The sequence below is a fragment of the Engraulis encrasicolus genome, chromosome 7, assembly GCF_034702125.1.
Source record: "Engraulis encrasicolus isolate BLACKSEA-1 chromosome 7, IST_EnEncr_1.0, whole genome shotgun sequence".
NCBI lineage: Eukaryota > Metazoa > Chordata > Actinopteri > Clupeiformes > Engraulidae > Engraulis > Engraulis encrasicolus.
This window is the reverse complement of record NC_085863.1, coordinates 11,016,968-11,028,140: the sequence shown is the minus strand read 5'-3', so window position 1 is coordinate 11,028,140 and position 11,173 is coordinate 11,016,968. Positions and strand designations below refer to the sequence as shown.

The window sequence follows — 11,173 nt, the reverse complement described above, 5'->3', positions numbered from 1 at the left end:
CTGCCTGTCCCCCCACTCCTCACACGTGGTGTGTTAGTAGAGCAAACTGGTGCGAGCTCATCGTCTCTTTCATATTTATGGCCGACTTGAAATGCGCTGTATTTAATACCCCCCACATCGTGACAACAAGTTCTCGCTCACGTGCTTCGTCTATGTTGGTCGACAGCAACAAAGTCGTATGGGGCTAATGTTGTAGCTTCCATATATTGATGTAAAAGTGCCCTACGAAGTAATGAAGCACAACAAAGTTACTCCACATCACCCTTTGACCACTCGTTTTTCTAAGCTAGGTGGGTAAGCTAACTAGCATTTTGAAAGACCCAGCCCATAGGGCATGTCCCAAGCCTTGAGTCCGACCCTAGGGAATTCATTTTCGGGCAGAAGATTAGCAGCTGTCCCGGTAGTACAAAGAGTTCACAGTACACACAAAAATACTGAATCAAACAAAGATATCGCAAACCACGCCCACTCAATGCAAAAGCGTGTGCTCAAGTTGGGTCTCCAAAGGGGGCGTTGTCCCCTACTTCTTCTTCTCTTTTTGAGGTGTTTGCGCAAGACGTGCGCTACTGCCATCTACAGCGCTAAGGGGACTTCATTGATTCTCAACCTCAGGACTCCGAAGGTCTCCTAACCGAAGGTCTCCTAAAGGGGCGTTCACCCGACATAAAGTGGATACCGGAAAGGAAACAAAATGACGCTTCTTGGTTACATCCACTTTCTTTGGTACACAGGTTTGGCGACCACGCCCCCATGCCTTATTTGGCTCGCTCAGCACATGCGTCCTCAGTCCAATAGCAATGCTTTCTTTTCCCCAGACGTTTAATCAGATTTGAAAGTGAAAGTGCCATGTATACATGTCGCAAAATAACTCTTAATCCGATCTATTTCAATCAGATCTATTAAATCGGACTTAAAAACATCATGTAACTGTACCCAATGATGAGTTAACTAGTGGTGACTACTGGAGAAGCATCTGTGTGCACCAGTGCAATCGTGCCCTCTTTGCCCCTCTCTCTCTCTCTCTCTCTCTCTCTCTCTCTCTCTCTCTCTCTCTCTCTCTCTCTCTCTCTCTCTCTTCCAGTTCCAACCAGATAACCAACTGGGAGAAATGTCACTGAGAGCCACACCACACTGCACTGTATCCAGACCACATGCAGTGAACCCACCGCCACAGTGGGTTTACATACAGTGTTGAATCTCGCCCTCAAACCCGTGCCTGCAGTTCACCTAGAGAGCGCTGTCGAGACAGCAGAGCTCATAAGGCTGGCGCTAATAACTGACAATTGTGCTCGCTGTCTGCTGAAACTTGACAATATTACTGTAAGTTCTGAGAAACCAATGTGGATTTCAATGAAATGTACAATAACCTGGGAGTTATGTCCTTCTGATTTCCTACAGCTTTGGCATTTATGAGTCAGGCTCCGCTAGCATCTTGCTAACAAAATTGCTTTACGGCCGTCGTGATCACAGCAATGCAGCCGGCCGACCAATCCAAACGCAGTGTGTGAAGCCACTCGTGACGTCATATTGACAATAAAGACGTATTTTACAAAGATCCAGCAAGTTTAAACATTCAAACTAACTGCTGTTTGAAAGGATAATCTATCCTGCCTTTTGGAAAAATAAAATGAAACGATGATACCAATTATCTCCCAAAGCAATGGCAGCATCGTGGTTGAGCTCCATGGGACCCCATTCATTTCAACAGCCTCTGCGCTCCTTGGCGCTCCTCTGCGCTGTCTGGATGGCGCCACTTAGTGGACAGTACCACCCGGAAAAAGTAGCGAGATTCCTCTCTCGTACTACCCATAAACTCTCTCTGCCACCGCCCACCGCCCATACCCTCCACCCACCACACCACACTGCACTGTATCCAGATCACACGCAGTGAACCCACCACACCACCACACCCACATCTTCACCCTCACCCTCACCCTCACCCTCACAGGCAGCTCTCTCTCTCTCTCTCTCTCTCTCTCTCTCTCTCTCTCTCTCTCTCTCTCTCTCTCTCTCTCTCTCTCTCCTGACTATATCCAACTGGCCAAGAGGGAGCGCTGGTGCCCTTTACATGTAAACAGACAATACAGTACAATACAGTATTATACAGACAATTCTGAAATACACTTTTATACACGTTCAGACTCACAGTATTACACAGAGGCAAAGTTACAAAGACTTTACTTTTTTCCATGTGATATTTAGGCCTACCTCTCCATGTCTCTTGATGTGAGTCTCGGTTCATTTCAGTAGGCCTAGCACACAAAAAATTGGATTCTAAGAACTCCTAATGCAACTTGTGAACTCAGGTGTAATGTGCTTTTTCCAGCTCCCCAGAAATCTGTGTCTTTCATAATGTCAGTCACGCTTAGAATCCTTGCACACATAATTTGTGAGAAAGAAGAAATCTCAGATTTACTTACAGTAGCTGCAAAACATTTTCCATAATCAGTAATCCACGGGCCTGTATTACAAAGTATAGTTACATGGTACAGTTTAATTTAGTTATTAGAGCCAATACTGCAGTATCGTTTGCCTGTCTGCCAAGCCTATTTTCAAAAGCAGACTACAAGTTGAAGAAATTACAACATATTAGTTGATATCATATTAAATTGTCTGGCTCTGAAAGCCTATGAAAGGTTTTTACCTATGGCCTACTCCAACTTCCCAACTACTCCAACACTTTCATGCTAATGTTTAACCAGCTTGTTAGCTTCCCACACATTTTATACAGAGAACATTCATATCATGTCAAACAAACATGGCTTATCTTTGTCTCGCAGGCATATTTTATCTGTATTAGGATTAGGAAGACTGTGTAGGTATATTAGGAGGAGCGGAGAAAGACTAAAACCCAGTCCCCTTGGCTGCCCGCTCTGATCCCTCTGGTCTCTCTGTGTGGTGAGGATGATGACGGCTAAATGTGCTGCGCTGCTGCTGCTGTTGCTATGCTGGTGCTGGGCAGAGGCTACCAGTGCAGCAGAGCTCCCCCAGGATGAACTCCCCCTCGTCAGGCAGGAAGGCCTCGCCAAACAAGCTGACCTCCAGACCCAGGTACGCAGGGGTGTTGTTCAGGGGGGTAAAGTGTGACTGAGTCACTAGGGCCCCATGTAGGGGGCCCACACACAGTCCAATTACATAGATATATGGCTGGGGGCAGCAGAGGTGGAACGTAACTAAGTATTGTACACAACTTCAGTACTTCTTCCACCTCCGGCTGGGGGAGGGGGGGGGGGGCCCATTGGAGATGATTGTACATAGGGCCCAAAATTTGTTGCTATGCCCCTGCAGGTACGGGAGCTGCAGGCCGTGGTGAAGAAACTGGGCGAGGTGGCGGTGAGGCACACCATGGCGCTGAGCTCGGCCCAGTCGGAGGTGACGGCCCTGGGCACCAGGGTCACGGCCGGGGAGCGGCAGGCGGAGGACCAGGGCATGAAGTTGGGGCAACAGGCGGCGCGTCTGGATGGGGTCGGTGCGGACGTGAGGGCGGTGGAGGCCAGGGCGGGGACCAATGAGAAGGAGCTGGAGAAGCACCAGGCCACCATCACCCAGCTGGGGATGAAGCTAGAGGTGGCCATGATGCAACTACAGGCCAACGGGAAACAGATTGACAGCCTGAAGACGGAGAATACAGGTATAGTGGAGGCATATGATGTGATGTCAGTAGGGCCTTCTACACACATCATGAACCTTTGCTTGAAATGAATACTACTACTACTACTACTACCACTACTACTACTTCTACGACTACTACTACTACTACTACTACTACTACTACTACTACTACTACTACTACTACTACTACTACTAATAATAATAATAATAATAATAATAATAATAATAATAATAATAGTAAGTCTTTTAATAGAGACAAAGCTTTTAGTTTTCTTGCTAGTCTTCCATAATGCAGCATTAAGGGTCACATATTTAAAACACTTCACAAAAAATGAAAGTGATTTCACAACTATAGTCAAATGTATTTGGATATACACTACTTATATGTGATATTTTAATGATATTATTTTAAGGTTAGCTAAGGTAAGGTAAATGTGTTTAAAATGCAAAGCTGGTACTGCTGCTTCTACACTCGAATGACTTGACTGAATGCTCTCATTTAGTTCAAGGATCTCAACTGAAGAACTTGGAGGCCAAGTTGAAGGCAGCTGAAGAGCAGTTGGAGCATGTGCAGACTGTGAATGAAGGTACGGCCCATACGCACAGTACAACTGACTCATTTAACTGATCTCAGCTATGAAGATGAAGACCCTAAAGTAGGCTACACTGAATATGATCAAAGCAGTACACCTTAAGGTGGAGTTTACAACCCCCAAACCGCAGGCACGCAGGCACGCGCACACACACACGTGCATACATGCGCACACGTGCACACACACACACACACACACACACACACACACACACACACACACACACACACACACACACACACACACACACACACACCCTAATACAAATAACAATAATGAGGCACCCACAAGGCTTGCGTCGAAAATTACACATTGTAGCTGAAAAGTAACAAAAGTAACAAAAGAAGTCAGTGGGTAAAACTGGAGCTACATTTTCACATTCGTCTCCAGTAGCTTTATTTTTTGACACGAGCCTTATGTGCACCTTGTTTTTATTTGTTATTTTTATTTTGTGTCCATTTCAGCACAAACCAATGAGCTGAAGAAGTTGAGTGAGAGAGTCTCTACAGCAGAGGAGCTGGTGAGGCAGCATAGCACCACCGTGGTGGTCTTGACAGAGAAGGTGGACAACCTACAAGAAGAGAACCAAGGTACAGTCATGCAACATGGATCTGGTTCTCTTTCAGTCTGACTCGTTCAATGATTCTCTCTCTACGGGAAGGGCCTCATCATATGTGTCCAGTAGCTACATTATATTTTTCAACACGAGCCTTGTGTGCACCTCGGTTTATTTGTTATTTTTATTGTGTGTCCATTTTAGCTCAAACCAATGAGCTGAAGAAGTTGAGTGAGAGAGTCTCTACAGCAGAGGAGCTGGTGAAGCAGCATAGCACCACCGTGGTGGTCTTGACAGAGAAGGTGGACAACCTACAAGAAGAGAACCAAGGTACAGTCATGCAACATGGATCTGGTTTTAACTATGCTCTAGCCAGCCAAAAAACACTGCACTCACACTGTAACACAGATGTCTGGCAGGTAGAACACGCTGTCATAAATATTCTATTCTTTTTTCCCCCCATTGTAATTGTAAGTCCAAGCCTCTGAGATCCATGACCTTTTCACGAGGTCAAATTCTACCGAAATCCAAGTTGGCGAACAGGAGACAGCTCTGGGGGTGGTGGAGTCTGAAATTGAGGCATTGCAGAAGGAGAACGCAGGTAAAGAAAAACATCCCTACTGTTTCCTACTGTGCCTGTTGTTTTGGGATTACATGGGATTATGTCTAAATTGACGCATCTGTAGACAGGCAAGCAGACTTTCGTGTCATATTCTGTGTGTCTCCTGTGTTACAAGGCCAAGCCACAGATATTGAGGCCCTTGCTGACAAGTCTGTTGCCACCGACAACAAGTTGGAGGAACAGGAAACAGCTGTAGGTGAACTGAAGGAGGAGATGGAGGAGATAAGGACCAGTGGCTCAGGTAAACACAACGCCATGGCAACCGTGATTCAGGTAAACACAATGCCATGGCAACTGTTGGCCAGGTAAACATATGTTGTGTCATTTGTTTTTAATGTATTAATTACGGTATGCTACCACTCATAACACGTAGGTGTATTGCTTGTTTGGAGACTTTGCTGATAATACAGTTTTTGAAAGACTGGTGAAGGCATAGTTGTGGGACTACTCAGTATCCATTAGTGCATTGTGTGGTATTGTCAGCATCCATGCCACTGTCCTAATAACAGTACAGTAGAGTATCATTTTTTAATCCCGAGGGAAATTAAGGCGCCCAGTAGCATACATAAATACAGAAAAAACACAGATATTACACACGTCGTTGCACATATAGTACAGCACTTACAGTACAGTAGGCCTGTGGCTTTAAAGTGATACTGTCCCATTTTTGGACATAAGCTTATTTTACATGTCCCCTTGAGTTAAATAATAGGGTTTTACCATTCTCCTGTACTTTCAACCGTTCTCTGGGTATGGCAGTGCACATTTTACCTCCATTCTAGCAGTTAACATTGAGTCCTATGAGACCAGCTCGCGGCTAACTGGTCTCATAGGACTCAATGTTAACTGTTAGCTTGGAGGTGAAATGTGCACTGCCATAACTAGAAAACGTTTGGAAGTACAGGAGAACGGTAAAACCCAATTATTTAACTCAAGGGGAGGTGTAAAATAAGCTTATTTCCAAAAATGGGACAGTGTCCCTTTAAAGTGGATAGGGATATGATGCGGGGTTTTTTATCATTCTTTTGTTGAGAGCATTTTATGTTTCTGTTCTGTGGCCTGGTACTTTTCCCTGTTGTAAATAAAAATAAGCTTCATAAGATAATCAACATGGGCAGCAAGATTGCTTGCCAGCCACTAAATAGCATGGCCATGACTGTTGAAGCAAGGGTGGTAAAGAAGGCAAATACTATATGTGAGGATCTCTCACACCCCTTACATCAAGCATATGAGTTGTTGCCCTCAGGTAGGAGGTTAAGGATGCCTTCATTTAAGACAAACAGAGCCCGCCGATCATTTATACCTACTAGTATATCCATGTTAAATAAAACAACTGTAACGTAGACTGAATAGCACATTGCACTTTTGTACTGAATAACTGCACTTTACTGTGTTTAAGTTGGGTTTTTTGTCAACCTGTCTTCTTGTCCTATAGAGGGAGGGGGGTTGTGTTTGTCTATTGTGTTTTTGTTTATTGTAATGTCTTTGTAATTGTATCAGATGCACTGAAAATGGCACAGAACAATTTTCAGAAAGGACAAATAAACAATGAGTGCGTTACAATATGCAACCTTACCTCCTCCACTTGTGTTTGTCTCCTCGTACCAGGAAGTAATATGTCATGACGACGTCACTGACAACAGCATTATATTTCAATATCTAACAAAAGCTCAAATGTTAAGTCTTTTTCTCATTTGCAATTGGGTTGGTGTATGAAAAACAGTTCCTCAAAAGTTGTTGTGGCTAGGCTGACAGCTGGAAAACTTTATCGTTTTCTCCACGGAGGAGGGGCCACGAGGTGGGACGAGGACAAGCACAAGTGGAGGAGGCAAGGTCGCATATTGTAACGCACTCAATCTATCTATCTATCTGTAACCTCACTGCCCCCTACTGGAAATTAAGGCGCCCAGTAGCATACATAAATACAGAAAAAAACACAGGTAATACTCTCATCGTTGCACATACAGTACTGCACTTACAGTACAGTTGGCCTGTAACCTCACTGCTGCCCCCTACTGTCCAATGATAACAGCTCAGGATGTGCTGCTCACCTTCTTGGCCAATCAGATGAACTCCACCCAGAGCCAGGTACAGCAGCAGGCCTCCACAGTGCTGGAGCTGAGGGACGGACTGGACCAGCTGAGAGAACACAACAGACGTACGTACACCTGTCTGTTCATCTGTCTGTCTGTCTGTCTGTCTGTCTGCCTGCCTGCCTGTCTGTCTGCCTGCCTACCTGCCTGTATGTCTGTCTGTCTGTCTGTCTGTATCTCTGTCTGTCTGTCTGCCTGCCTGCCTGTCTGTCTGTCTGCCTGCCTGTCTGTCTGTCTGTCTGCCTGTCTGTCTGTCTGTCTGTCTGCCTGCCTGTCTGTCTGTCTGCCTGCCTGTCTATCTGTCTGTATCTCTGTCTGTCTGTCTGCCTGCCTGTATCTCTGTCTGTCTGTCTGTCTGTATCTCTGTCTGCCTGTCTGTCTATCTGTCTGTCTGTTGCCGACATGGGGGGCAAAGGGGTCAGTTGTCCCAGGCCCTTTCAGATGATTTTGTCCCCGGCCTGGCCACAGCTGTCAGCGGCCCTGCGTATACCTATCTGTCTGTCTGTCTGTCTGTCTGTCTGTCTGTCTGTCTGTCTGTCTGTCCTCTCATGTTTATCTCCCAAATCTGTTTGTCTGTCTGTCTGTCTTTGTCTTATTGTCGTTCCTCTTTTCTGATTTCAGTTCAAGACCTTGAGTTGATCATCCTTGGCGCGAGGTCAAACTACACTGAGGCTGAGCTGCACGAGCATGAAGTGGAGATTGAGGAGCTGAAGGCCGAGCTGAAAAGACTGAGGGATGAGAATGCAGGTGAGAGGTAACCGCCGACAGGGGGAGGACATAGGGGTATGTTGTCCCAGGCCCAGGGAGATAGGGGCCCCAGAAATGGGTCCCCATTACATTGTATGTATTGGGTAGGGGGCCCTTTCAGATGACTTTGTCCTGGGCCTAGGGGAAGCTGTCAGTGACCCTGCAGGTGAGAGGTAACCGCCGGCAACAGTGGATTCAGACTCAAATCCAGACCAATGGTACTGTGAGACATCAATGTTTTAGACCAGTGATTTTCAACCTATGGGCCGGGGCCCACTGGTGGGCCCTGAAGGTATACCAAGTGGGCCTTGAAATAATATTCTAAAAATTATAGCCACATTTTGGTGTGCGTTGCTACTGATTTATGTGAGTTTTATTCGTAATCGGATCAGAGGTGGGCCCCGAACATTTGTGACAATTTCGAGGGGGCCCCAAGTTGGAAAAGGTTGGGAACCCGTGTTTAAGACAGTGATGTGCTCCGTGACACACATGTGGATAAGGTTTTTAAAAAATGTTCTATATTGATTTTGTAATGTTCACAGTTTATGCATTTGTAATTTCAGATCAGAATATTGCTCTAGATGTTCTTGAAAACATGTGGAACTCCACTGATGTCCAAATCAATGAAATCCAGTCTGAATTGGGAGACTTGAATGTGATCATTGAGAGGCTAGCACAGGAAGCTACAGGTAATGGGCCTACAAATACACACACGCCATGTTTACATGATGGTTTTTAATACCGAATTAATTATTCAGAATTAAATATTTCCATTGGGTTTACATTGCACTTTCATTTAATTCTGAATTGTGAGGCATTTACATTATGTTTTCAAAGCGGAATTAAGTTTTATTCAGAATTAATTTGAGTCAATTCTGAATTACATGTCTCATGTAAGCGAGGTAGCTGTGTGCCTTTTATAGATACAGTTGTAGATTGCCGCACAATTCGAATTAATTTGTTTGAAGTGTGTAATATTTTATGTAGGCCTATGCAATTTTAAGTGCCCAGTCTATTTCCAGGATTGATGCTGCCCATTTAGTAATGTTATTCTTTTCATGAATATATTTACCAACACCATCAATTCATATTCATTATGACACTTTTCATACTTGAATAGGCGGCTCTTCTCCATGTCCACCATAGACATTTTTAGCTGCAAATCCTGCTGTACTTTGGTCAGATCAGTAAATATAAGTTTAATAATTAGAAAATACATGTTAAAACGTCAACATTTGTGAATGGGCAGGATACATTTTGAAAACTACAGACTGTAGGCCTACTTTTAAAGAAAAGATGGAACATGATGATGTCTGATCCTGTCCCTCAACAGACAGACCAAAGGTGGCCTTTTCAGCAGCTTTGGGGATAAATAAAGTAGACCTTGGCCCATACAACGCCATGTATACACTTCCTTACAAGACAGTTCTAGCAAACATCGGTGGTGCTTATGACGCAAAAACAGGTAAGCCTTTTGAGTATTATGTATGGTCCTGGTTATAGGCCTATGTCATAGTTCAAATTATTGGAAATACTGAAGGATATCAAAACCAAATCATAAGCGTCCCATGATAACAGGGCTTACCAACAACATATTGCACTTCATGATAAGTTGCTATGACTACAGTTATGAAGAGGAAATATCCTCTCTGTTCTAAATGTTAGTGGAAAGCAAAGACGTGCAAATCTTTGAAATTAATGTAAGTTTGAAAACCTGCTTGTCTATCGTCTGAGGAGAAATCTAGTACACATATCAAGCTCCAGTGTAGCCTATAAAAACTTGCATTGCTATTCAAATCTCTATTCAAAATGTGTTCCACTGTTATAGCATGTACCATATCAGTAAGAAAACATACACATTCCATAAACAATGTTTATATGCAGTGCATAAAATGCGCATGTGTGGCTTACGTAAGTTATAAAATATACAGTATGTGTCAAATGCAAAATGGGCCACTTTCAGAGAATGTGCCATATACACGTTGTATACTTCACATATGAATACAAGTCATTTGCTGAGTTTATATCATCTTCCCAATTAAATGGGCTGTTTGTCTCCCTTCTTACACAATACAGGCATCTTCACTGTCCCTGTGAGTGGAGTTTATTTCTTCAGATACACTGTGGCCTCGAGGTCATCACTGTACAGCACTGGTGCCATACTGCACAGGAACGAGGAGCAGGTCATCAACATCTTCACCCATGAGAAGAACGGCCAGCTTCGAACCTTCTCCAGTGGCACTGTGCTTCAGGTGAACAAAGGGGACAAAATCTATGTGAGGCTGCAGACCAACTACCAGCTGTATGATGATTCACACAATCACAACACCTTTGGCGGGTTCCTTCTTTTCCCGATGTGAGCGAGAGAAAGAAAGGACCTGCCCACTGAGGACCTGCCCTTTGTTTTAAAGGCCTGTCAGTGAAGCACCTGAAATTCAGTTTTCAGCAAATGAATAAATAAATAAAATGTGTTCTTGCGCCCTATTTATTTTTGTAGAAACGTGAATTGCTTTTTTTGTAGAGAGGACACATGTTAGTCAATTACTCAGCACTTTCCGTAAAAAGATTCAGTTAGCAGGAGCATTATATGAATGCTGTTCCTAGTGTTACCACCAGGGGGAGTACACCCCGTGAAGAGGACTAGTGCACCAGTTGTACCTTAAGTGGCCTTCTATTCTGCTCTGGCTCTTAGCCTGTGGACGTAGACACAACCTTTCAGGAAATAATGCTATATTTGGGAAGTCTTAATCTTCGAATAATCTGGACAAAAATGCATGTTATCATGTTAGAGTGTGAATTAGTTATGCCTATGTGTGTGTGTGTGTGTGTGTGTGTGTGTGTGTGTGTGTGTGTGTGTGTGTGTGTGTGTGTGTGTGTGTGTGTGTGTGTGTGTGTGTGTGTGTGTGTGTGTGTGTGTGTGCGCGCGCGTGCACGTGCATTTGTGTGTGTG

General features: G+C 44.3%; 1 protein-coding gene across 1 annotated transcript; it reads left to right on the top strand.

Moving 5' to 3' along the window:
• Nucleotides 1–2,904: 2,904 nt before the first annotated feature.
• LOC134453355 (uncharacterized) lies at nucleotides 2,905–10,642 on the top strand. The gene is made up of 12 exons (XM_063204232.1): nucleotides 2,905–3,051; nucleotides 3,289–3,631; nucleotides 4,116–4,199; nucleotides 4,670–4,795; nucleotides 4,966–5,091; nucleotides 5,237–5,362; nucleotides 5,499–5,624; nucleotides 7,416–7,541; nucleotides 8,098–8,223; nucleotides 8,787–8,912; nucleotides 9,557–9,688; nucleotides 10,300–10,642. Exons 1-12 carry the CDS (start codon nucleotides 2,905–2,907, stop codon nucleotides 10,581–10,583), a joined length of 1,872 nt encoding a protein of 623 aa, XP_063060302.1. The 3' UTR covers nucleotides 10,584–10,642.
• Nucleotides 10,643–11,173: the final 531 nt, after the last annotated feature.

Excerpts from the sequence above, each read along its gene's own strand:
- LOC134453355 (XM_063204232.1), top strand. The coding sequence starts at position 2,905 with ATGATGACGGCTAAATGTGCTGCGCTGCTGCTGCTGTTGCTATGCTGG. Across the intron at positions 3,052-3,288 it reads AAGCTGACCTCCAGACCCAG|GTACGGGAGCTGCAGGCCGT; the intron begins GTACGCAGGGGT and ends ATGCCCCTGCAG. Across the intron at positions 4,796-4,965 it reads CCTACAAGAAGAGAACCAAG|CTCAAACCAATGAGCTGAAG; the intron begins GTACAGTCATGC and ends TGTCCATTTTAG.